Raw genomic sequence first — 27,241 nt, 5'->3', positions numbered from 1 at the left:
GGCTGTTCCAGCCTCTCTTCCCTAATGTTTTCCTGCCTTTATTATGGGGGTTGCTAGTCCAAGATAGTGGTGTGTTAGAGGCTGAATTTGTTGAATTCTTTATTATTAGCGACTCTGTGAATGTTCTTGTTTTTGTGTTTCCGTCTTCAAGAATGACCTAATGGTGAGGATTTGGCATTCTGTGTAGTAAAGTTGCAGTCTTTATCTGTAAATTTTCAGACTTAGGCTTAAAGAACAGCTTTGAAAAAGCTCTCTTGTTTTGGGAGCTGACATTAGTGAAGGTTCCAAGTTACTAATTAAGGAGAGTGAACAGAGATTAATGTTAAGACTATTAGTGCATGCTGTGCACTTTTTATTGTAAGAGAATAGAGAAGTTTCCTGGTTGACTTTGTGGTTAGGTCACAACTTAAAAATGTGGTAGCTGAAAAAGGCTTCTAAAAAAAACTAACACTTTTTTTTTTTTTTTTTTTTTTCTCCCCTGAATACACCCGGTATTTACAGGTAAAAAGAAGAGCTTCCCTGTTCCCATCTCTTTGTTAGCTAATGAAGTTCTGCAGCAGGCAAATGAGCCCTTTTTCCGTCTTATCTTACAAAGCAACTGAACTCTTGTGGTGTTGTCAGCTTTACAATGTGTTTTGGCTATCCCTTGTTGCTGTTCCATTTGACTTCAAATTACGGTGGTATGTTTGATGGATCAAAATTTTTTTTTTTTAATTTTTTTTTTTTCCTAGGGAGTTTGAGGTTACTTAATTTCCATTTACTGAGAATTTAAGGCATGTTTTAGAAGCTTGACCATTTAAAATACCCGAAAAGGAAAAGGGTGGAAGTTTGGTGCGCTTCTGTAAGAGTGAATTTTTATTTTGATATGCTTTTGCTCCCACCATAAACTAAGGTCAAACTACCCCGCGCGACATCCTGGTCTCAAAATTGGAAAGTCACGGGTTTGATGGATGGATCACTCGGTGGATAAGGAACTGGCTGAATGGCCGCACTCAAAGGGTTGTAGTCAATGGTTCAATGTCCAATTGGCGGCCAGTGACGAGTGGAGTTCCACAGGGGTCGGTACTGGGACCAGTGCTGTTCACCATCTTTGTCGGAGACATGGACAGTAGGATAGAGTGCACTCTCAGCAAGTTTACTGACGACACCAAGCTCGGTGGCACAGTCACCACACTGGAGGGAAGGGATGCCATCCAGAGGGACCTGGACAGGCTTGAGAGATGGGCTCATGCAAACCGCATGAAGTTCAACCAGCCCAAGTGCAGGGTCCTGCACCTGGGATGTGGCAATCCCAGGCACACATACAGGTTGGGTGGAGAATGGCTAGAGAGCAGCCGTGAGGAGAAGGACTTGGGGGTGTTGGTGGATGAGAAGCTCAACGTGAGCCGGCAGTGCGCACTGGCAGCCCAGAAAGCCAACCACATCCTGAGCTGCATCAAGAGAAGTGTGGCCAACAGGTCGCGGGAAGGTGATTCTACCCCTCTACTCTGGGCTTGTGGGACCCCACCTGGAATACCGTGTCCAGCTCTGGAGTCCTCAACACAGGAAGGACATGGACCTGTTGGAACGGGTCCAGTGGAGTGCCACAAAGATGATCAGAGGGCTGGAGAACCTCTCCTATGAAGACAGGCTGAGAGAGCTGGGGTTGTTCAGCCTGGAGAAGAGAAGGCTGCGGGGAGACCTCATAGCAGCCTTCCAATATCTGAAGGGAGCCTACATGAGAGCCGGAGAGGGACTCTTTTCAGGAGATGTAGTGACAGGACAAGAGGTAATGGTTTTAAATTGGAAGAGGGGCGATTTAGATTAGATATGAGGAGGAAATTCTTTCCTGTGAGGGTGGTGAGGCACTGGAACAGGTTACCCAGGGAAGTTTTGGATGCCCCATCCCTGGAAGTGTTTAAGGCCAGGCTGGATGGGGCTTTGAGCAACCTGGTCTGGTGGGAGGTGTCCCTGCCCCAGGCAGGGGGGTTGGAACTCGATGATCTTTAAGGTCCCTTCCAACTCTAACCATTCTATTTAGACTTAAATGAAGAGAAGTTCCTTGAAGGTAGCAATTCTACTCTGAACATCAGCAGCTATTCCCAGCTTTTTCTACTCTGTATTAGGCACAAGAAATATGTATGGTTATTAACTGCTTTCTGTCCCAAGATCACAGAATCGCAAAATAGCAGGGGAAGGAAGTGAGCTCTGGAGACCATCTAGTCCAACCCCTCTGCCAAAGCACGTTCACCTACAGCCCGTTGGACAGGAACGCATCCAGGCGGATTTTGAATATCTCCAGACAAGGAGACTCCATAACCTCTCTGGTCAGCCTGTTCCAGTGCTCTGTCACCCTCAAAGTAAAGAAGTTTTTCCACATGTTGAGCTGGAATTTCCTGTGTTCCAGCTTGTGGCCTGTTGCCCCTTGTCCTGTCACTGGGCACCACAGAAAAGAGTCTGGCCTCATCCTCTTGACACTCACCCTTTAGATATTTATAAGCATTGATGAGATCAGTTATTTCTAATGGTTATTTCTTTCAGAGACTCCATTTAAAAGATCCTTCTGCTTTTCTGTTACCCTTTTGGCATGGATCACCAAAGTTCAATAACTTCTCTTACACTGTCTTCTTGAGAATGCCAAGTATAATATGAAGCTAGTAGCAAGCAGCAGTAGTTCAGCTAACGCAGTTGCCCAGTTTGACAGGCAGACAGTGGTTGCTCATTTAGACCACTGCTAATGTTGCAATGACAACTCTGTTGTGCAGAGAAGGAAATCATGTACAAATGCTCACCAAGATTCCTGCTGTGTCTCTGTTGGGTATGCCGTGCCTGTTTGGGAGAGGAAAGTTAGGATTTGTTTTCTTTAAAAATATGTTTGACTGACATATCCTCCTTTCAGGTAGAAAGTTACTTAAGACTACTAAGAAAGGTTTGATACTGAACATGCATTTTCATTCATCTAACAATGCTTTTCATATTTAAAAAAACCCCAAAACACTGCACTTCATTTCTTGAAGGATGGCTCTCTGTGCATGTCTTTGTATACTTGTATCTGTTTTCCTACCATGTGGTTTTAAGTGACAGCACTTCTAGCAGATCTTCAATAGATTCTGGGTAAGAGTTCTGCTGAGCTATTACTAAATGATTTTTGTATCTTGTGAATAGTTGATACTGCTTTGGGCCACGTTCAGCCTATGGAAGAAGTTGTTCTTGCTTGAACTTAGATCAGCTTAAAATCCATAGAAGAACCTGCAGCAGAAATTACATAGGTTAAGCATTCAAAACCACTATGTCATTTGTGTATCTAGTATCAGACATTTGTGTACATCATTATATATGTTTTCCTTTTAAGGTCTGTGGGGGACAAGACTCATGGAAGAAAGCAACACTAGCAGAGAGCGATATCTGAAAAGTGTTTTACGGGAATTGGTTACGTACATGATTTTCCTTGTGGTCTTGTGTGTCTGTAAGTACCGTGCAGCTTTGATGCATCCCATTCTGTACTATCTGCTTGCTATCTGTGATTCCAGAATGAAGGCTGTTTCAGTGATGTGGGAGAAGAATTAATTGGCAGGTGTGTAGGCAAATATTTGGAATTAAATCTTTCTTTTGTTTCTGCACATGGATTATTGCTTGAAATTGAAAATACTGCATCTTTCTGTGCCTTAATAAGCGTTGAACATTTAAACAGGATGATAGTATATTTATTCTTTGTTTTTAGGGAGCATTTTTTTAATGTAGTACCACATTGCAGTGTAATGTTTTTGCTACGCATTTTGAAATCACTCAACAAAACTACTAAATATGAAGAGTAGGAGTTAGTCATCTAGGACAAAAAATCAAATTAAATCACTGAGTTTCAAATTTATCACCAAGCTTATGTACAGATCATTCTAATACTAGAAGTTCTTGATAGTAGTTGGAAAGGCAGACATAACGCTAGCTACTTAGAAATATCTGATATTTCTATGTTTGCATGATGCTGGATGTTTTAAATACATCTGCAGTCTATGTATACTCAAGGATATATGAATCACAGCTGGAGACTTCGATGATTTAAGTGGATTGTTTGTTTTGTTGTCTATGATACCATATGAAGTATCATAACACTATACAACACAGTAACATTCAACCTACTTTTTTTTTTAAAATTATTACTTTATTTTTTTATTTTAAGTAGGTGACTGCTTTAAGGTAGATGCTCTAGAATCAATACTGAAGATGTTAGCAGATTTTACTAAATACAGACTTAGTACAGAAGAGAGGAGCTTTATGGATCTCCAGCGTCATCCATAGCAATATTCTTGGACCCAAATGGAGTTTAAGAAAGCAGCCTGAACTGAATTTGCTGTTCTTTTCTCAGGGTGAAGAACCTTAGTGATAGAGCACAGATAATACAGGAAGTTTAACACAGGCCTCACAGAGCACCATGAACAGTTGTGACTAGTATAATGTACCAGTTCTGAGAGCAGTCTTCTTTTCTGGTTTTGGGAACTTAAAGCCCTTATACAGTTCTGTTTCAAGATTTCTAGGCTTTCTTAAGTTAATAGTCAAAACATGGCATGTTCGTATATTTGCATAAAAATTAGCAAGACAATGCAAAATAGAACTTACTATGGAGTTGTGAAATAGATGTTTTATTTGATTAGTAGTGAGAATAACAACAAAGTCTATATGCATTAAGTTAATCTTTGGAAAGCTGATGTGTTTCAAGCCTCCAATTTTTAGTGTGGGCAGTTGTGTTCTAAATGCCTGAAATGTCAGTGATACTTAAGTTGTTGTTTATGATTAGTTTGAACAGAACAAGGTGATGGTTTTATTTTTTGTGAGAGAATTTTGGAGTGGAAAAGAAAATGCAAAACTACGTTGATAGACTGCCTCTGTGAGAGCAAGTCTGCCTTGCTTGTCTGGAGTAGAATTACTTAAAAAAAAAAACCCAAACTTTATATTGTTGAAACAACTGTTTTGGTGTTGTACTGCAGGCATGGTTATGTACTAGATATCATGGTTTTTCCTTCCTGAGTCCTTTAAGAGTTCTTACTGCAGGTTTATGAACAAAGTGATTGTATGCTGTACCACCATGAGAGGTGACCAGTGAGGGACTTGTAATTAAAATGAAGTGAAATTGGTTTCAGCGAGAAAAGTTTGCCTGCAGGCTGTTAACAATTTGTTTTGCTATAGGGAAAGATAGTTGGTAACAGAGTAAAGGAAAAGTATAGCGTGCTAAATATCTACAGATACTCATTAGTATTTTTTTAAGTACTATCCTTTTTAATTTTACGTGTAAGCAATAACTATGGGACAAACTGGTATGTGGCTTGGCATGCCCTAGGAGAGAGCTTTCCAGTGGAGGCTAAATGCTATGGGTGTTTCTTGTACTCTTGTATTTTTGAGAGCACATATTTAGAGAGAATCCATGTATTGCACAGTCCTGTGATACATTCCATGTGCTACAGCAGAGGCCTGTTAAAAATAGTTCTTGTTCTCTGGTTGCTAAAGAAAACAACATTTTCTTCCCTGTGCTAAAATATTTTTATAAAATTGTCAAAACTGATGGAGATTGTTCAGTGTATACTTGAGCTTTCAGGCTTCTCTGAGTTTTAGCTGTAAAATGGCTTTAGTTGTAGTCAGTAACGGTATCAGTGCCAGAAACCATTCTCTCAGGCCATCTTGTCTTTGTACATCACTTAATAATTTATGCTCTATGGTCCTCAGATAAATGCTTGGCCCAGTGTGAGGAAAAGAAATAACACACAGTCATTCATTTTCTGTGGGGAGATTCTTTTCAAGCACAGCACATCTTGGGTGGAGTTTCATTCTCTAACCATAGGTGGCTAATGTCATTCATGGTGCCCTGTGATATCCTAGTTGACTGTCATTATCTGCTCAAGCAGGGCATAGTTCTCCTGAGGTCTTGTGCCATCCGTGCCAGCCCTCTACGGATGCCTTGGATAGCACAAGTCGCTTGAAGAGGCACTAGCTGCCTCTCTTCAGCCAGCTGAATCATGCCGTTGTTTTTCTTGAAGTTAGCTTTTGTAGAAGCATTAATAATAGAATGAGGTGTGGGGCAGAGAACGGAGTACTTTAAACTGATTGATCAGTCTATCAGTCTATTCTTCACTGCTTTTTATGTTTTGATAACAGTTGACACACATGCTGCTTGGTGTGGATTTTCTTTTGTTCTGAAGCTTAAACTTTTCAGTGCAAAATCTATACAAATACGACCTGATGTGTTCAAAACAAACCAAGCAAAGTAGTCTTTCTTTTTTTTATTATTTATTTTTTCTTCTCTTTCCCTGACCACTTTACCTCTCACTTCTTACCAAATCTTTTGCAGTGACTTACGGGACAGTGAGTTCCAGTATGTACTATTATACAAGGGTTATGTCGCAGCTCTTCCTGGAAGCGCCTGTATCAAAAATGGAGAAAACTGATTTCAAAACTTTGTCCACAATGGATGACTTCTGGAAGGTAATCTAAAACTAGTTTTTGATCTCGCTGTTGCTGTGATTTGCTTGTCCTGTCATGGCCTATAAATTTAATCTGCAGGATGTTTTTTCTAAGGTGGTAGGTGTTGTGCATGAAGATCTATGCACAACGTCAAAGCTATGGAATAAAGTAGGCCTTTAATATGTGAAAGTTTAGAACCCAGGTGATGCTGCTAGGACAAGGTTGTGGAATGTCTTTGGAGGACAGGTAACTGGAAGGCCTTCTGTCAGAAAAATTATCAACTGCAATTCTAACACATCTATGGAATGAAAATCTATAAAACCAGTGCTGGTAACATGCAAACTGAAATTCTGTCTTCCTCCCCAGTTCACAGAAGGCCCTTTGTTGGACGGTCTTTACTGGGAGATGTGGTACAACAACAAAACCATGGCAGAAAACAAAAGCTTCATTTATTACGAGAACCTGCTCTTAGGGGTGCCTCGCATTCGGCAGCTAAAAGTGAGAAATGGGTCATGCTCAATACCTGAGGATTTAAAGGATGAAATCAAAGACTGCTATGATGTCTACTCTGTAGCTAATGAAGATACTGCTCCTTTTGGACTTCGGAATGGAACAGCGTATGTAGTATTCCTGTAGACATGTTTTTTTTGGTTTGTTGTTTTTTTTTTCCTGACTTGGGTTACGCTGAATTACACAATAAATCACTCGGCAGAGGCAGCTCTGCATTTGCTGTATGTTTTGTATATAAAGCCAGGTACATCCAGAGCTGCTGCCAGTTCTGCTCATGGAGAAAGCTTACCGAACTTGGAGAGAACTGTTCTCTTAATCCATTTGAATTTAGGTGCTGTCATTGTGCCATTGGTAGCTGTTATGCTTGGGAGGTGTGCTGTGGTCTGAGTGCAGCACTGCAATTTGTGAGCACCTGTTCTGTAATTCCAAATTGTATTACTGCAGTATGTTTCACCGAGTTGTCTTCCCTGGCTAAAAATGGGAATAGCACTGCCTCTTTTGGAGGACAATGTGTCGGTTGAACTGTAAAAGGTTTTGGAGATGGAACATAACTACATAAATGCCAATTTTCTTTCCCTAAGGATTGAAATTGTGAGTGAGTGGATTGATGTGTTCTCTTTTGACAATTAACATACTTATGACCCATCTTTCTATCTTAATTTTGTTGTGTTTGTTAAAGGAACTTTGTAAGCTTTTTCTCCAGGGTACATCAAAACTTTAGAATCATAGAATTGTCTAGGTTGGAAGGGACCTTTAAGATCATCTAGTCCAACCATCAACCTCACCCTGATAAAAAACCATTACTAAACCATGTCTCTAAACACTATGTCAACCCACCTTTTAAATACCTCCAGGGATGGTGCCTCAACCACTTCCTGGGCAGCCCATTCCAATGCTTAATAACCCTTTCAGTGTAAAAATGTTTCCTAATATTCAATCTGAACCTCCCCTGGTGTAACTTGAGGCCATTTCCCCTTGTCCTATCACCTGTGACTTGGGAGAAGAGACCGACCTGCGCTTCTCTACAACCTCCTTTCAGGGAGTTGCAGAGAGTGATAAGGTCTCCCCTCAGCCTCCTTTTCTCCAGGATGAGCAACCCCAGCTCCCTCAGGCTCTCCTCATAAGACTTATTCTCCAGACCCCTCACGAGCTTTGTTGCCCTTCTCTGGACCCACTCCAGCAGAGATACTTTCTAGACGTATCTCTTAAATGAAGGCAGCTTTAAGTAACTGATCGGGTTTTTTCTGCTGAGGTTTTGTTGGTGTCTGTTTTGTTAATTGTTAAGTGAAAGGTGGAAGGACTAACGTGCTGTTTCACTTACTTCTGAACTAGTTGGACATACACCAATGAGAAGGATTTGAATGGGAGCAGCCACTGGGGCTTGATTGCCACATACAGTGGGGCTGGTTATTACCAAGACCTCTCAAGGACAAGAGAAGTGACAGCTGTGCAGATTGCTAGCCTTAAGAAGAACCTGTGGCTGGACAGAGGGACCAGAGCAGCTTTCATTGATTTCTCTGTATACAATGCAAACATCAACCTATTCTGCGTGGTCAGGTATGAACAGAACCATGACGGTGTTCAAATAGCACAGTGTAGGTTGTAGACTTGGGATTTTTTTTGTGATTGCTTTGTTTTGAGGACATGGGTAAGCATATGTTTTGTATAAAGAAGACAGAGAGCTGAAGTAGCATGCCTCCCTGTCAAAGAAGTGGGACTCCACATAGCAGCTGAATTCACCATCTGGAGGCCGTTCTGACTTTCACGATGGGCTTGGTGCAGGTTGCAGGTGACTTCTCTAGTGAGGTGGCTTATTAAAGTAAATACATGGTTATACAATACCAGTCTTTAGTTTAGACAGCATGAAGCAGATGCAGGTGAAGACAGGGCTTTCTGTCTCTGTTTTACCACTGTTCCTGAAATGCTTTGGGTTTTGGTCAAAATTGAGAGCTATCAGGTTTACACTTTTTGTTCTGTGTAGTGTCTTCTGTCAATCGTGTGGGCTGTTGCCTGTTTCCATTATTTAAATAATTATATAAATAAAACAATGTATCTTTTAGTAATGCTTTTCATCAATGCTGTGTAAATGATATTTGTTTTCTATGCCTTTTTTCAAATGAAGGTTGTTAGTGGAGTTTCCAGCGACTGGAGGCCTTGTTACGTCTTGGCAGTTTCAGCCAGTGAGGCTGATTCATTACATCTCCACTTTTGATTTTTTTCTGGCAGCCTGTGAAGTGGCATTTTGTCTTTTTGTTCTTTATTATATGGTGGAAGAGATCTTAGAAATTCATATTCATAGACTGCATTACTTCAGAAGTCTCTGGAATTGCCTTGATATCGTTATCATTGTGGTAAGTAATCTTGATAATAAGGCTTCTGAAATGCACTTTGTGGGAGACATTAATGACTCAGTATTTCTGTTGTGGGTTTAAGGTATAGGGGCATCATTAGGAGGGATACTTACAGACTATTGGTCAATTCAGTCTGAATAAGACAACTTTAGTCTGTGTTGTAAAGTTGGTGTCAGTTGCAAACTTGCTTGTTCTGTCTTTGGTGGTTTCAACCGTCGTGTCCTGGTGATAACTTAGAGTATTTGTCCAGTATGTTTTTTTCACAGTTTTTGTCTGTAAAGGCACAGCCATTATGGGGAGTAACAAACTCGCCCTCATTTCTTTTCTGCATATCTGATACAGACTTAACGTGGTATTAAAATGCTCACCAGCTAACGCCAAGTTTGAAGAAGTGTTTCAAAACTGTAGAGTGCTAGCAGCTCTCAGGGATGCTTTCTTGGTTAAGTGGACAGTATTGCACATCATTAATTTTGGTGTAGCAGAAAATACAAGCTTTGAATTTAAAGCTACGTAATGTAATTCCCTCTGAACTTGTAACAAGCTGAGCTTACCAAAAGTATGCAAAGCCAGCGGTGCTGAAACAGTTCCAGTCCCACACTCATTTTATGACTTCAGGCTTGGATGAATCAAAGGTTTAAGTCTTGAAGTTAGTACCTGCAATCTAGAGAAATCATACTTGCATCACAGTGCTTTGTAAATGAACCATTTAGGAGGATGTTTACAGGCACTGTGTGCCATTTGTTATACTTACAGGGGGTGGGAATAAGATGCTTTGCTGTTAACAGTCAGTGAAGCGTATTCAAGTGTGAGTATAAAATTCAGTTCACGCAAAAGACCAAAATTCTATGTTTATACCTTGTCTGAGGGACATTGTTTAAATTTAGGATTATGTACTTTATGACATGGTGTTCACTTACACTAATAAAAAGTACATTTGCAGACGTCAAAGCGAGAACCTTACCTGTATGGTAAAACTACAGCTTCTCTGCTGTTGCTTGTTCGGGGCAATACTAGTCAGTCTGTGTGCCAGAGAAACTCTAGTACCTTTTGGCTACTGCTGTCTTTTCTGCTCGTTACTCTTTTTCACCTTTGTCTTTTTGAGTTCTCTTTTCTTTTTTCCTTATATTTCTTTCTCTGTGACAGCTTAATTTTTCTGAGCCCACTAGGCTTCACTGTCATCTTGTTCTTCAGCTGTGGCAAGGAAAAGATTTCTAAATCTTGTTATTCCCAGGTTTTTTGTCTGCAGTTTATAATGATTTTCTTGTGAAATGCATTTCCTCATATGTCCAGAAATTCTAGTTTGGATCTTATCTCAAACAGCAGCTATTGGGCCGTTAAATTACTCTAAGGTGAAAAGGTGGTGAAACCTGGCACCCTCCAGCCCTGACAACTGCCTGGGCATAAGCACTAGTGTGATCAGTCGCCAGCAGGGTTGACCCTGAAGGATTGTGAGAAGCTTGTATCAGTGATATCAGTGAATTTTTTATTTTATTTTATTTTTTTTTCTTTTCTTCCTAGGCTCTGTGCAGTCCCTAGCTGATACTTTCCTGTTTGAAACTTTAGCTTTGTAGTCAGGACATCTTGAAAACAATATATTTGCTTTTACTTAAGGCTCAGATTATGGTAGTGCTATAAATAACATAAAGTTCCTCATATCTTGGAATCATAGAATGGTTAGAGTTGGAAGGGATCATCGACTTCCAGCCCCCCTGCTATGGGTGGGGATACCTCCCACTAGACCAGGTTGCTCAAAGCCCCATCCAGCCTGGCCTCAGGGCCTTCCAGGGAAGGGACATCCACAGCTTCTCTGGGCAACCTGTTCCAGTGTCTCACCACCCTCACAGTAAAGAATTTCTTCCTAATATCTAATCTAAATCTCCTCTCTTTCAGTTTAAAACCGTTACCCCTCATCCTGTTGCTACACTCCCTGATAAAGAATCCCTCTCCATCTCTCCGGTTGGCCCCCTTTAGGTATTGGAAGGGTGCTATAAGGTCTCCCCGGAGCCTTCTCTTTTCCAGGCTGAACTACCCCAACTCTCTCAGCCTGTCGTCATAGGAGAGGTGCTCCAGCCCTCTGATCGCTGTGATGCTCTTCTGGACCCATTCCAACAGGTCCATGTCCTTCTTATGTTGGGGACTCCAGAGTTGGACACAGTACTGCAGCTGGGGTCTCACCAGAGCAGAGCAGAGGGGTAGAATCACCTCCCTGGATCTGCTGGTCACACTTCTTTTGATGCAGCCCAGGATGTGGTTGGTTTTCTGGGCTGCCAGTGCACATTTCTGGCTCATGTTGAGCTTCTCATCCACCAACACCTCCAAGTCCTTCTCCTCAAGTCTGCTCTTTATCCATTCTCCACCCAACCTGTATTTGTGCCTGGGATTGCCGTGACCCAGGTGCAGGACCCTGCACTTGGCCTTGTTCAACTTCATGAGGTTCGCACAGGCCCACCTCTCAAGCCTGTCCAAGTCCCTCTGGATGTCATCCCTTCCCTCCAGCTGTCGACCGCACCACAGAGTTTGGTGTCATCAGCAAACTTGCTGAGATTGCACTCAATCCCAACATCCATGTCTCCAACAAAGATGTTGAATAGCACTGGTCCCAGTACCAACCCCTGGAACACCACTCGTCAGTGGTCACCTCTTGAACATCGAGCCTTTGACCGCAACCCTTTGAGTGCGGCCAGGCAGCCGGTTCCTTACCCACTGACTGGTCCATCCATCAAATCCCTGCCTTACCAATTTAGAGATCAGGATGTCATGTGGGACAACATCAAATGCTTTGCACAAGTCCAGGTAGGAGATGTCAGTTGCTCTCCCCTTACCCATCAATGCTGTAACCCCATCGTTAGAAGGCCACTGAATTTGTTAGGCATGATTTGCCCTTGGTGAAGCTATGTTGGCTGTCACCAATCACCTCCTTATTTTCCATGTGCCTTAGCGGAATTTCCAGTATGATCTGCTCCGTGATCTTGCCGGGCACAGAGGTGAGACTGACCATCCTGTAGTTCCCTGGCTCTTCCTTTTTTCCTTTTTTAAAAATGGGTATTACGTTTCTCCTTTTCCAGTCAGTGGGACCTTCACCAGCAGGAACATCTTAACCTTATCTGACCTATGTGACTAAACCAAGTTGTTTTAAAACCCTAATCATCATTTGTAATTTTGTATCTTTCTTTTGTATCTTTCTCAGCTCTCTGTGGTAGCTATAGGAATTAGCATCTATAGGACATCAGCTATTGATATGCTCCTGAAGAAGCTACTGGAAGATCAGAACTCGTTCCCCAATTTTGAACCTTTGGCATATTGGCAAATGCAATTCAACAACATTGCTGCAGTCACTGTGTTTTTTGTCTGGATTAAGGTAACTCCAAGACATGCATCCTTGTTCTAACACTAGAATGTAAGCTGTATTTGGAGTTTCGCATGATATATTAATTGAGATCTAGTCGTGTTTCTTGTGAAATTGGTCATACAAGTGTCATGGTTTGGGCCGAATTGGCCGATCGAATGACAGGTGTGTGTCCCCCTCCCCCCTCCCAAAAGAGAGGAGAGGAAGAGATAAGGAGATTTATAAGTTTAGAATGAACTAAACTACTTTAATGAAGTATTAATATTAAAATAAATAAATAAATAAAAGAAATCATGAAATAGATACAATATATAAAAAACCCTATCAAGCTCCCAGGATGATGTCACCGGCAGGCACTGGGGAAGTCCCAGACTGGACTCAGCGACTGATGGGAACTGGATTCCAGCTCTGGAGTCAGGGACACATGGATTGGGATCAAAGGCAGATGAACAGACAGAGTCCCTTTTGGACATTGGCCATTGAAGAAAAAGTGTGTTGACTGTTTGATCCCTCAGCTTTTACACTGAGCATGGGGCAGATGGGGTGGAATACCCTGTTGGTCAGGTTTGGGTCACCTGTCCTGTCTGCTCCTCCCCACAGGTGGGACCCCTCTATGCCTTTTCCATTTCTGACCCTCCAACAGGGCAAATAATGAAATTGGCTGCCCTTGGTTGTTACAGCAATAAGTATAAGCAAGGGCCTCTGCACACCGTTCCTTGGCATGAACTATAAACATTGGTCTTATCACTCTGAGAACGAGCAGTTTTCTCCACAGTATGCTGGTAATTTCAGAGATTTAGAAGAGGCCTAGCTAAGATGTAAAATTACTGAACAGAAAGTTGGTTCTGTTTCACCTCAAACTGGGACAACAAGAAAGTCAGAGCACAGGCGTAACTTTTTGCATGTTCAGAGCAAGGTTGTAATTTGCCACAGGTTTAGTCAGCCCTTGTTTAAGTCTAGCAGATGGAGTCAGTGCTAGTGCTTTGTCACAGCAGACACATAAAGAAATGTTTTTATTATTCCTGAATAGATAAGTCAGTAATTCTTACTGGGTACTGCTTTTTCCTAGCCTGGTTTAACTGTGCCCATTTTATCTATTCAAAACTTGTAAATCTTTAGAAGAGTTGGTAAAGCTAGTCCAATTCATTTGAAAATGATGTATATTACTTTACCTAAACTTAATTTCTCTGTTTTACTGCCTGCTTTCTAGTGATAGTTCTTTTCATGTCCATACTCTTTTTCTTGTCCTCTGTGTGTGTAAAGTTGCAGAGGAACATTTAGTTAATAAACTGTCTAACAGGGGAAAAATTTAAGACCAATGATAAGTGAATTTCCAAACTGATGCATAGGTTTATCAAGCAAGTTAGCTAATTTCTTACTGTTTTATGAGACAAAGTTGCATCTAATTTTTGCATCATGGTTTAAGAAATAAAGTAGCTCATTTATAAGAAATAATACTAAACTGCAAAGTAAGAGAATAATGCAGGATGGAGGGGACCTTCCTCTAGTCCAACCAGTTGCTCAGAGCAAAGTCAGCTGTGAGACCTTCTTTTCTCACATTTTACTACTTCATAGCTAACATCTTCATTGAAGATAAATAGGCTTTTGGAAGCATTTCGGTAACAGTGCTTTGAAGCCAGGGTGTCAAATAGAGGAGTGAAAAAACAAACAAACAACCCCACACCCAAACAAGAAGTTGGTGTTTTCACAGTATTTTTTTCACATTTCAAGCATCAGTGTTTTTAGGAGGTGATGTATTTCTAAATGTAAATTAACTGACTTTGTCTGCAGTCAAATTCAGTAAGGCATCTCATGTGCAAAAGGCTAGAGAGTGATTGTGTTAAGAAATTGTTGTCTTCCTTGTCTTTACAGTTGTTGGGTTGTTTTTTTTTTTTTCTTTCAACAGCTTTTCAAATTTGTTAACTTCAACAGAACAATGAGTCAGTTATCCACTACCATGTCTCGCTGCGTCAAAGATGTCATTGGCTTTGCTATTATGTTTTTTATTATTTTCTTAGCATATGCTCAGTTGGCCTATCTTGTCTTTGGCACTCAAATCGATGACTTCAGCACTTTCCAGGACTGCATGTAAGTACAAGAATAAAAAATGCAGAGAATTTCTCAGTACACTGGGGAATGGATTTGGTTGCCCCTTCAGAGACCAAACAAATCCCGTGACATCCATCTAAACAGATAAGCTGCAGACATATCACTGTTGATGTAGCTCTGTAGCATATGTATTTTTGATAACATTTTTAGTTCAAAAACTGTCTTTGCTGTGAGATTAAAGATATAATATATTTAGATCAGTGAGCTAAAAGTGGCAAGTTTTGGTTGGTGGAAGTGACATGGGTTTATAACAGTTCATCACATTCCTAGACAAAGCAGTAACTCTGTCTTCAGTAGTTAAATGATTACATGCTTACTTATGTTTGTAATGCTTACTGAAATGTTGTGTGCTTAATAACACTGTGTTCCTGGCAGTACGTGTAGTTGGTTGACTCACAAACGGAGTCTATTGTAGACAGCCAACTAGTAAATTTGTAAGTATCTGCTGGAGTCCAGGAGAGAGAGAGAGGACTTAATATAGGGATGTTAATCAGTTTTTCCTGTATTGATTTGGTACAACATAACCTGATTCTAACTGAGGTAATTACCAAGTTGTTCAGTTACCGAGTTCCCCCTGGCCCCTTACACTGGAGCAGTGTTGCAAAAAGTTCCTTGTAGAGAAGTGGAGGAAATTGAAATATGCTGATGGTGCTGTACAGTGCCAAGCAGCCTTAGAAGGAGAGGTCTGCGGTAGTACGTATGTGAGAGGCAGAAGGGATAGGAGAGAGATAGGAGTAGGTCTTAAAGCTCCACAATGGTAGTCATTGGTTTGCTCTGCTTCTTCTTGCCCCCATTATCAGTTCTGACCGAAAGCCAGAAGTAACCACCCTAGGTTTGTTCTGTGTGTGTGGCATCTGTGAGTTTGGTTATACTTAGAGATGGGCTTGAGGAATTAATATTGCAGTGCCTGATAAAGTATTACAGTAGTGCAGACTTCTCTGCTGCTTATCAGTCAGACTGTTAGGGTAAAATAGATTGAGAATTCTTGCACAGATCCATAAAGTGTTTTGTTTCAACTTCTGGATGTGTTTTGTTTTTTAAGATTTACTCAGTTCCGCATCCTTTTGGGAGACTTCAACTTCACAGAGGTTGAAGAAGCTAATCGAATTTTGGGACCAATTTATTTCTCTACATTTGTGTTCTTTATGTTCTTCATTCTTTTGGTATGTATGCCTTTCTTTATGTGGGGTGGGTAGGTGGCTGGTTTTGTATCTCTTGTTTTTTGATTTCTACTGCTATTTGGGGCTTTTTTTTTTTCTTTTTTTTTATGGTGAGTGTATAGTCCATGTAGGGGCCTCACTGTTATATGGGCAGTCACTACACACTCTCAATTTTTACTTCATTTAAAATAGATTTGCATTGTATGTTTGTTGTCATTCCCATATAGTGCTCCACATTGTGGGTTTTTTACTTTATTTTTTATTATTATTTGAAAGACTTTTTTATTTCTAAAATCTGAATAGTGCCTCGTTGGCATACACAGCAAGCCCGTATCTTTTGATGAAAAGTAGCTGTAGTGTTCCATACAGGCTCCTGGTTTATAAAGTGCTCTAGTGTGTGGCTGGCTGTGTTTACAACAGTCTAGTTGATGCATGCAGCATTCAGCTTGTCTGCTAGAAGAGCCTAATTCATCAGCAGTGCAGCAGCTTTCAGATAGGCAGGTTTGCCTGCAAAGGCCTCTTTTCTGTCATCTTCCTTCTTCAGGGCAGAGTTGGGCCCTGTCTTTCTCACTTTCCCAGTGTGCATTACCTGTATGCTTTTTGACAAACAGTGTTATAAGAAGCTCAACTTATCTGAGAGGCAGTATGTAGACATGATTGTCTGACAAATGAGTATATTGTGAGGAAGTACTTATCTTTTGTATACTCTCTGTTGATTCTAGCACTGCATTCATATCACAGTCTTACTAATAATTTATATAACAAAGTGGAGGGAGGAGATTTCTCCTTTAGAAATGTAGGAGGCCAAGTAAATAATGTTGGGGTTTTTTTGTCAATAAAAGTGAAAAACCCCAGTATCTTCTACCTGGACTTTAGTTTTCAGTTAGTTTGGTGTCAACATTAATATATATGGTAATTTTGTTTCTGATGATGTCACCAGATGGAAGCTGTTAATGTGAGCAAGAAATCATCAGATTACTCCCAAACTGTGTGTCTTTTGGTGATTTGATAAAGATGGCAAGCATTAAAGCAGGATTTTACTAACCTTAGAACAGTACAGCAGTCCTGTATCATTATAACTTTTAGTTATTTAATGACCCTTGGACTTCATGAGGCTTGTTAATATTCTTTGAGATGAGGAGAAATGGCATACAGGTATTATTTGTGGGAGAAGACTTCATCTTGGCTATTCACTGGTAAGGAAGCAGAGAATCTGAAGTGTTCAGTGAGATGGACTGGTGGTCAATCAGAAAATAATATATTAGTCACTCTGGTCAAAGAAGCACCTCACAAAATCCAGAGGCTAGGGTTCAGCAAGGGAAAGAAATAATTTTTTTTTTTCTAAGGGTTAGCAGAAAAGCACTGGAATGTGAAGGCACAGGAGGTTAATCAAAATGTTCACTATGATTTTTGTGCTTATTAACATATGTGCATCCTGTCATTTGAAGTGTTGCTATAAGCTCCTTGAGATCAGTCTGAGACCTGGAAACTAAGTTAGGAAAGATGGGGCAGAAAGCACCAACTTTTAATGTTGGTGCTGAAACACCTGAAAGCAAAACATCTGAAAGCAAAATAGAGAGTAGTCAAGTTACCTCTTACTTCTCTGGTTTGAGCAAGACTGCATAAACCTACAGCATTGAAAGATTGTTCTCCTAAAACATTTTTTTCAAGTCCATGAGGAAATAGAGGTTAATACTGCCTTTTTGCATGAGAGCAACACATTGAACACACTGGTAAATTGAGTAATTCTTTTTGAACTTGAATGTCCAGGTTGCAATTCAATCATGTTTACTCCATGTTCAGCAGGACCCTTTCAGTAATGACAGCATGGCTCAAGTAAATCATATGCTTGGTACAGGGTTAGCGAGACCAATTTTACCTCTTCTTTCTGAACAAGCGACTGAACTCTTTTCAGAGTTGGTGGTCTACATACCAAGGGTCTGATTTTAAGCTTTGTTTGGTTTTATCATTAGTCTGAAGTGCAAGCAGAGCTGTAACTATATAAGAACCTTGTGTTTGTGCTGGTTATTAAAGGATGAATAGTTAACTTGATTCCTCGGGCATTTTGTTGCCAACCTGTGTTGCCTAGATTAATTCGCAGTTGTTATCTGTGCAAGTTTGGCCTTGCATATAGAAGGCCAAACTTAAACATGAAACGTTAAACAGACATGGTTTATTGCCACTGCTGTGTGTAGGCATGAACCCTCTCCGGAAAATAATTCTCCAGTCATGTTAGTAGCCGGTAGTCTTGATTAAAAGTTGTTATACTGCAGGGCATCATATTTCAATATCTCAAGCTCTGGATGTTAGTGCTTTTTAAACAGCCCACCATTTTCTCCCGGCCCTTTTAAAAAAATTAATGTATAGGTCTGCACATGAAGGTCATAGAAGTAGTAAGGCTCAGACTTCCTGAAAATTTCAAGTGGGCTTTTTCATTTCTCTCATGAACAGAACATGTTTTTGGCCATTATCAATGATACGTACTCCGAGGTCAAATCAGATATGGCACAACAGAAGGCAGAAATGGAACTGTCTGACCTTATCAGAAAGGTAAAACTAACATTTTGTTTTTTGATATCTCATTCCTCACATCTGAACATAAAACGCTATATGAACTGTACAAAGTAAAGCTGGTAGCAGCTGATGAAAATACACATCTCAATTAAAATAAATTAATCTGAGCTGAGTGTAAATTAAATTAATAAAAACTTTCTGTCGCAGTGTATTTTAGTCATCTGAGACTTTGTGTTGAATCATCAGCCTACTGAGTGTGACATAGGATTTGTCTGCCTAGGTCCATACAGAAATATTGAACTGATGGAGCAAAACTGCTGTTTGGTTCGGTCATAGAATTCAGAATTACTTCATTTCAGGCAAGAAGATGAGGCAAGTCTTAGATAACGTGTTGGCAGTCAGAAAGCTGTACCTGTTTTGTCAGTTTTATTTAAAACTGTCACTTCAATATCAGTAACTGCCAAAGGTGTCTTACTGGGACAAAAATACTCCATTCCTGCAGTGCAAGTTGAATGATGAAAGCCTTACTTCTAACTGCAAAGGTGTTTGTGTGTTGCCCATTTAAACGGTGAAATAAAAGGTGGATAAACTGGAGGAAAAGAGATTCTTGCAGAGCTTTTGGAACACACTGAATGATAGTGTACACTGGCTGATTTTTGTAATCAAAAAAGTTAATGGAAATCAGGTGTTAACATTTCAGGACAAGTAAAACACGAAATTTCACTTTTTACTTTAGGGCTACAACAAAGCCATGATCAAACTTAAATTGAAGAAAACTACTGTTGACGACATTTCAGAAAGTCTGAGACAGGGTGGGGGAAAACTAAATTTTGATGAACTCCGTCAAGATCTAAAAGGGTAAGGAAGCTGTTACTTCTCGTCTTGAATAGTAACTCCAGAGACAAGTGATGTTAAGTCTTTGATGCAAATTTCTTTCACTTCTGTGATGTGGCAAGAGTATGCTAATGTGAATAAAGAAAACACAGCAGAGTACTTTTCTTTTAGTTAGTGGGCAACAAAGCCTGTGCTTTTCCTGTATCTGATGGAAGGCTTATGGAAACAAACAGATGTGTACAGGTAAACAAACTGTAGCATGGGACTGTGGAAAAAGGCAGAAGAGAGGGAAAAGAATTGTCAGTTTGAGGTGGAAGAGAAGGCTTAACTAAGGAAATCTGCTGAGCTCTGGCGCCTGGAGTCTGCACTATGGCTAGTGTTGCTGCAGTGGGGTGGCACCCCACACTGGAGCAAGGATTTGTCACTCTGGGGTGCAACCTCCTTGAGTTGGTGTGTTGTGGGGGAGGAAGGGTCTGGGGAAGCAGAGGTCTAAGGCCTTTGAGGAAATGGTGATGTTTCTATCCGAGCCACTGCAGGAGTTTGTGAACAGGCAGGAGTCCAAGGAAGGGGAACAAATAAGGATGTATGAAGTGGATGTTGTGAAGGAGCAGGGTGCAGCCTAGGGGAGATTTGTGCTATTAGCAGAAAGCTCAGGCCTTACATTTCATTAGTTATCAGTGTTGTGAATTCATAGGCAGCACTGGGATCAGTCCTGTCTTTGGCTTGGGGATGGAAGTCTCTTCAAAGTGAAGTGTTTTTCTAATTCTTGAAGTTTGTTCAGCATTTGAAAAATGGAAAGTAAGGGAACTGTTTTTACTGCCTTTTCAGGAAGGGGCACACAGATGCAGAGATTGAAGCAATATTTACCAAATATGACCAGGATGGGGACCAGGAATTGACAGAGCATGAACATCAGCAGATGAGAGATGACCTGGAGAAAGAGAGGGTGAGCTTAGCATCAGGAGTGGTATGCCACCAGCACCGTCTGCCAGCCTTCTCCCTGTGCTGGTTTGCTGCCCCACAAGAATCCTCTTGTTTCCCTTCATGTTTGCTCTCATCTCTGGCTATCTGAGCAGAACTGTAAAAAGGCAGTGGAGATGATGAAGGGCAGGAGATCTTAGACCTTGACACCCCCATCCCCCTTGTACAGGTGAAAGTCTTTACATCATCTCTGTCCGTGGCTTGTGTTTTCACAAAGGAGGATCTGGACCTGGATAGGAGTTCTCTGCCACGTCCTCTGAGCAGTCGCAGCTTTCCTCGGAGCTTGGACGACTCTGAGGAGGATGAGGATGAAGACAGTGGACACAGCTCCAGGAGGAGGGGCAGCAGCTCTAGTGGGGTTTCCTATGAAGAGTTCCAAGTGTAAGTTTATCCTTCTGAAGGGGATGAATCTGCATGGTGTGTTGTCTTTTCCCCCCCTCCCCCCTCATGGGTTTTCTGATTTTAGTTATATAGTAGTCTGTCCTATAACTCAAATCATTATTATTATTATCATCATTATAAAAATATTCATAAATATTGTACTGTGGGCTTAACGTGAGCCAGCAGTGTGCCCAGGTGGCCAAGAAGGCCAACAGTATCCTGGCCTGTATCAGGAACAGCATGGTGAGTGGGACTCAGGAGGTGACTGTCCCCCTGCACTGGGCACTGGTGAGGCCCCACCTCGAGTGCTGTGTCCAGTTTTGGGCTCTTACCACAAAAAAGACATTGAGGTGCTGGAGCAAGTCCAGAGAAGGGCAACAAAGCTCGTGAGGGGTCTGGAGAATAAGTCTTATGAGGAGAGCCTGAGGGAGCTGGGGTTGCTCATCCTGGAGAAAAGGAGGCTGAGGGGAGACCTTATCACTCTCTGCAACTCCCTGAAAGGAGGTTGTAGAGAAGCGCAGGTCAGTCTCTTCTCCCAAGTCACAGGTGATAGGACAAGGGGAAATGGCCTCAAGTTACACCAGGGGAGGTTCAGATTGAATATTAGGAAACATTTTTACACTGAAAGGGTTATTAAGCATTGGAATGGGCTGCCCAGGGAAGTGGTTGAGGCACCATCCCTGGAGGTATTTAAAAGGTGGGTTGACATAGTGTTTAGAGACATGGTTTAGTAATGGTTTTTTATCAGGGTGAGGTTGATGGTTGGACTAGATGATCTTAAAGGTCCCTTTCAACCTAGACAATTCTATGATTCTATGAAAACTGTTATGTTTTTAAGGTGCTTAAGTCACTCCTTTTAGTAGCTTTCAAGTAATATCTGAACTGGATAGAGATCCTTTAGAGAGGATCATGGGAATCAGAAAACAAAAAAATAAAACAAAGAAACAAAAAACACAACAAAAAAAACCCCTGTCCTTAAAACCTGACAATTGAAAAGACAGAGAAAATAGTCATGCTACAATAATACCAGGAGACTTTTGGGTTTTTTTAAGTGATGAAACCTTGAGATTGTTTTAGGTTCAGGAACTTCCTCTGTTTTTTTAATAAGATTAAGGTACTTGCAAGTGTGTATTTTTTTCTAAAATAATATATCTCCATATTAATTAATTACAGCAACACTAGCTGAATGAAGAATTTGAGTAACTAGAACCAATGAATTTTGATGAGGATGCCCTAAAAGCAGGGAAAAGAGAGTGGAATGTGTGCTTTCTTCCCATCTGCTTTACCCCTGTGTTACCTTCTTGGTCTTGTGTACCTTGTCCCTTCCTGGAGAGTAGGTCTTACTTGTGGAAAGTTAGATTCATGCTTGAAATAAAATGCTTTCTCATCCTTATCTGCTCTGTGTGTTGACGTGCTAGAATGATACTGACTCAGAAATATCAGAGCCACTGAAGCTCACACTTGTTACCCTCAGACTCATGAGGCGGGTTGATCGCATGGAACACTCTATCGGTAGTATTGTCTCTAAAATTGATGCGGTTATTGTGAAGCTTGAAGCGATGGAGAGAGCCAAGCTAAAAAGGAGAGATGTTTTGGGAAGACTCTTAGATGGAGTGACAGAGGTAAGAAACCCACTCTCTCTTGTCTGGTGACAACCTGCATGGCTTGCTTACTGTTGGCACTTCTTCCTACTGCTTGGTTTGGGAGGGTTGAGGAAGTGGTGGTAAAGATGAGGTGGGTGCTTTGGCAGCGGCCAAGTGATTTCAGTTTTGTGTTAGGAAAACATGAAATGTTAGGGACGTGATGCAAGCTTCAAACATGACAACCCATCTTTTAGCAGACCTCCATCACGCTGAGGCAACAGCACGATTTAAACCCCTGAACTGGACAGCAGTGGTGTTTGGTACTTGTAGCAGCTGAAACATCTTTTTTATCCCTTGGTATCTGTTAGGATTAATACAAAGGTTTCTATGGACTAGTCTGTGAGAGTGTGGGGGATCCAGCCCAGCAATCCTTTGCAGCCCGCTCCTCTTCTCCCATGTTGTTTCCGGGATTGTGTGTGGTGGGTGGTGACTTCTGTCACCAGGGTTATCTAGCTTCTGTTGCCTCCCGTCCCACCTTGTCTTTCTTGAGGGCCTTACGGAAGTGGCCAGTGAGACAAACGTGTTATTTCTGTCAGCTTCCTGATGGAGCAAGAACAGCCAGAACAGGGCTGTTCAGGGGTGGGCAAGGTGGACTGTCTTGGTGGGTTATGTAGGTCAGACTTGCAGCTGCCCTGTTGCAGATAGGGTATTCGTGGCTGTTACTGTTATTATAGCCATTAATTCTGCTTGATTCTTGAGATGGGGCTTCCTTGTGTATGTGTTCTCCTCAGTATAGTTTGTATTTCTGGACATGGACTTAAATACTAGAAGCTGTAGTACAAGTTGTGCTTTGGTAAGTGAAGGTGACAACCTGGGTGTTACATCACTGGAAAGAAAATAATTTACTGCAGTAGCTGTGTTTCTTCACTAGCCTGTGGAAATACTTGAGTGGCGTAATAATTTCCCGTGTTTGCATAGGGTTTTGCTTAGACTGGAGTTGGGAAGATGCTCTTCCAGCTTGTGTCTTTTGATCTGTTTAGGATGAAAGACTGGGTCGTGACAATGAAATCCACAGGGAACAAATGGAGCGACTTGTGCGAGAGGAGTTGGAGCGATGGGAATCAGATGATACAGCATCCCAAATGAGCCATCGGTTGGGAACACCACTTGGACTGAATGGCCAGCCTCGTTCGAGGAACTCTCGGCCATCTTCCTCCCAGTCAGATGGTATTGATGGGGGAGGAGGAAATGGGGGGAATAACATCCACATGTAGGATTAACTTGGTAGATGATTCTAATTATTTCAGGGCAGTATTAAGCCAGCAAATACACTACTACACTGTTTCTGAGTATGAGATGATCATCCTGATCAGCCTGCTAAGGACAATTTTTACTCGTGGGCAAAAGTAAATATTCTCTTCATAAGGCATTTTACAGACCTGTGTAAGCCATGTGTCATGATCAAGTTACCAACAGTGAGACTGTCAGCCTTGGAAACGAAAATGCAGGAAACCGAATGGAAACCAGGTCTGACAAAATCCACCTAGACAAAATTTTGGTTCCATATATGTATTACGGGGAACACTTTAATGAGGGCAGCAACTTTAGACAAACTAATATGCTGTGGCTAAAACACTGAAATGAAAGTCTGTGAGCTTTCTGCTTTCTGTTGGAAAATAGGATTTTTAAATGCTTTTATAAGCAATTTCAAAAAAAACATGGCATCAGTTTGTCTCATTCATTATAACAGCTGACATTTTTCAAAGAAAACAGCACTTTTTTTTGAGTTTCTGCCTATTTTTCTGAGAGATTCTTGGTGTACAAACAATTTAATTAACTTAAAATGTTCATTTTTTTCCTGTTTTTGAGAAATACTATGTTTCTTTAAATAGAAGACTAGTTGCACTTAGTTTATACAACTGTAAATCACATTATTCCATACTAGAAACTGTACGCATTATGTGTTTTTGCATTTCATTAGCCTTTCAAAAATTATTTTTAAGAACTGTCTCTTCTCACCCAACTAACATAATAATTTTCAGCTTTGTTCAAAGTGGCCATTTTTTAATGCTATGTTTTCATGATCTAAGTGTTCCTGGGATAAACATTCCACAGGTTCTTTGGTAAATATAGTTACTTTGCAGAAAATACATTCTTTAAGAGCACACAGAATTGAAAAACATTAACTCTTCCTTGGATGTGACAGGGAAGAGGGCAGAGAAGTTGAGAAAATCAGAGTATAATCACTGATTTGTAGTATTTCATTTCTTCTGCTTTCCAAGTTGTAGAATCTTTGCTTTTGAAAGGAGATGCAACACTGAAATTACGATGGTTTCCTATAGAAAGCGTTGAGGCATAGTGCTTGTAGTTTTGCCGAGCCAACATGTTTCCATACGTGGAATGCCAGTTTAGGAGGGAGGTTGTCAATTGTGCTTTTTTCCTGAAGTTGTCTTGAAAAGACTAACGGTGTATAAGAAAATTGAAAGTTACATAATCAAACACATCTTAGCTATTAGGCTATATAGAGGAAAAAAATGTCTATTTCACAAAGTATAAGTAGCATGTATATGTTATGTTGATGCTTTTTATTTCAAAAATGCCAGGGGTTAGCACTTTTTCTTTTGGTAGTACTGCTTGGGCAAAGCTTATGTTTTGCATTTGATCTTACAGCTGAGTTGCCTGGATGTGCAGTGACTCAGAATACCTTGCTAAAACTAAATAGACTTCATGTCTTTCCCTATTTTTAAGTTTATGAGAAACCGCATGCACAGAAACTCAATGTAAGGTGAAGCAGGAGGAAGTTCATTGTGGAGGCTGGAATTTCTTAGTAGCTTTGGCTTGAGAACAGAACGACGTGAAGTATTTTTTTTCTTTCTGTGGGTTATTTTGTTCTGCACTAGGAAGAAATTCATGCTCTTTTCACCCAAGAGGCCCCGTCAACTTCCCAAAACAGCATACAGCACAGTGGTTAGGGCGTTTGTATGAAACGAGAGACATTCAGACTAAGCTCTGTCTTGCCTTGATTGAAAGGTTTTGGACCTTAGAAACCCTTCTGAGGAAAGCTTTTCCATGTTGAACTGGCATTTCTGACTTTAAACAAACAAACAAACAAACCCATGAGCTGTACACATGACCACCTGGTGTGCGAGGAAAATAGCAAATACAATACAAAGCAATTTAAGTATACGTAGCCTTCTCATTATATTCATATCCAAAATGTGTACTGTGCTGGTACGTGGCATGATTTACAGCTTAAACTTTGAGGCATGCTAACTAATTACATGTGTGTAACATGTAGTTGATGTTGGGTTTCTAGGGTCAAGGGTTGCCTTAATGCAAAGACAGTATTTAAATAATCATGTACTTAAAATCAATGACCCAACTTGAGTTGTCCAGCAATCAGCTGGAACCTTACTAAGAATACCTTGTGTTAAGGCTTATGCCTGTGGCCGGTGAGGAGGTTTATGGCAGCAGGGACTGGGGAGCACGCAGAAGTGATCTGTTGGTCATCTGGGGGTGAGGCAGGGCCTTCCTGAGGGGGATGAAAGCAAAACTACACCTGTGAGTATGGTTTTTAATAGGTTTCCTGTAAAAACATATCTTTCAAAACATAAGTTTAATCACGTGTTTCGTCTTTTATTTGTAGTATATGATTATTATGAAAATGTTTGCATTCATAGCCGTATTTGTTGAGGTGTATTTCTGTAACGTGTCGTTACTTAATAACAAACTTCATCTTGAAGTGCAGTAAGTTTTCATGGGGTACCCCTGTGTGTTGACAATGGGTCTTGCAGTAAGTGCATGGCCACTTGACAAGTGTTATAAACATTTTATTATTTCATTTTTCAACTTTAGATTATAATATCATTTTTCACAATACAAAAGTAAAATTTTTGCATAGTAATGTACAGTGTTTGGTCTTATTAGGAAGCTGTTAATTATGCAGGTCTTCTACAATGATCAAGAATGTATTGATCTGTAAAACTGAGCACTTTATTTCCTAATAAACATTTTGTATAATCTATAAAGCAAACATTGTGCCATACACTTGGTTTGTTCAGAATGGAATATTAAGAATCCTACATTTTATTTGTGTGTGTTACTTCTGTCTCATACCTTATTTTCAGATTACCTAATAATGTAAAAAGGAGTACAGGGTGTAAATGAACGGAGAGGACTGGGCTGATCCTACTTCTCCATTGCCCAAACAGTACTTTTTTTAACACTTTTTTTCACATTAGTGTTTGTGCAAAGGCACAAGTCTATTTTCTGCTATTTCAGGTAGCAGCTCCAAGTGCTAGTAGCACTGTCCCTTTATTACTTTACAGTTGCTGTCTAAGTTAACTTCTCTACTCTTTCTCCCCTTTATTTTTTCCCTTTGTTTCAGGGAATCCCACAGTATCTGGAGGGTTGAACAGTCCTTGGAAAATCCCACGCTCACACGTAAGCCCCATAGTTCTGTCTGGGCAGCTGTCTCACCAGTTCAAAAGTATACCATATTAATGAAAATTAAATGCTTAATGTAAATCCATCTTAGTCTTTGATGAAATACATACATACTGAGTTTATTAAGTATATTAAGCCTTTAGTCAGTGTGTTATAAAAGTCACAGCGTGTGGGAAGTGGAAACCATTTTTATTTAATACTGTGTGCATGCTGAAGTGTTGCTGACTTCTGAAAATTTCTTAAGGACGTGCAGTTTGAGATGCTGTTTGAAATAAGAACCACATAATTCTTCCATATCCTCCAGGCATCACTCGGATGCCTTGCATATTCAAATACTTTTCTCCAGTAAATCAAAACAAGAAAAAAAAGGAGAAAAGGGGAAGAAAGATAACTTCATGCTAAAATGTCTGCAAGCAACTGTTACTTGTATATTTAGGCACCAGTGGGGCTTTTTTTGATTCCCTGCTTGTATACAACATGCAGTGTGAGTGAAGAGGATGGCAATTGAAGGTGGAGGACTCCTTCTCCAGAGTCTGTTCTGCAGGCAGTCTTTGGGAGAAAGTTTATATTGTTTGTGTCCTTAGCCCCTCCCCATGC

The 27,241-nt window shown here is 40.7% G+C and overlaps 1 protein-coding gene across 1 annotated transcript in view; it reads left to right on the top strand.

The window, feature by feature from the left end:
- Window positions 1–26,078, top strand: part of PKD2 (polycystin 2, transient receptor potential cation channel) — a 31,848-nt gene extending 5,770 nt beyond the window's left edge. Inside the window, exons 2-15 of the mRNA XM_074154782.1 lie at window positions 3,332–3,445; window positions 6,317–6,450; window positions 6,796–7,046; window positions 8,272–8,496; window positions 9,062–9,290; window positions 12,478–12,648; window positions 14,543–14,724; window positions 15,788–15,908; window positions 18,357–18,455; window positions 19,156–19,277; window positions 20,082–20,199; window positions 20,452–20,615; window positions 22,090–22,237; window positions 23,239–26,078. Of these exons, the coding sequence (XP_074010883.1) occupies window positions 3,332–3,445; window positions 6,317–6,450; window positions 6,796–7,046; window positions 8,272–8,496; window positions 9,062–9,290; window positions 12,478–12,648; window positions 14,543–14,724; window positions 15,788–15,908; window positions 18,357–18,455; window positions 19,156–19,277; window positions 20,082–20,199; window positions 20,452–20,615; window positions 22,090–22,237; window positions 23,239–23,472 (2,312 nt within the window). The 3' untranslated portion in view covers window positions 23,473–26,078. The remainder of the gene's footprint in view (window positions 1–3,331; window positions 3,446–6,316; window positions 6,451–6,795; window positions 7,047–8,271; window positions 8,497–9,061; window positions 9,291–12,477; window positions 12,649–14,542; window positions 14,725–15,787; window positions 15,909–18,356; window positions 18,456–19,155; window positions 19,278–20,081; window positions 20,200–20,451; window positions 20,616–22,089; window positions 22,238–23,238) is intronic.
- Window positions 26,079–27,241: the final 1,163 nt, after the last annotated feature.

Source organism: Numenius arquata, chromosome 10, assembly GCF_964106895.1.
Source record: "Numenius arquata chromosome 10, bNumArq3.hap1.1, whole genome shotgun sequence".
NCBI classification, from domain to species: Eukaryota; Metazoa; Chordata; class Aves; order Charadriiformes; family Scolopacidae; genus Numenius; species Numenius arquata.
The sequence above is the reverse complement of the archived record's forward strand: the minus strand, read 5'-3'. Positions and strand labels throughout refer to the sequence as shown.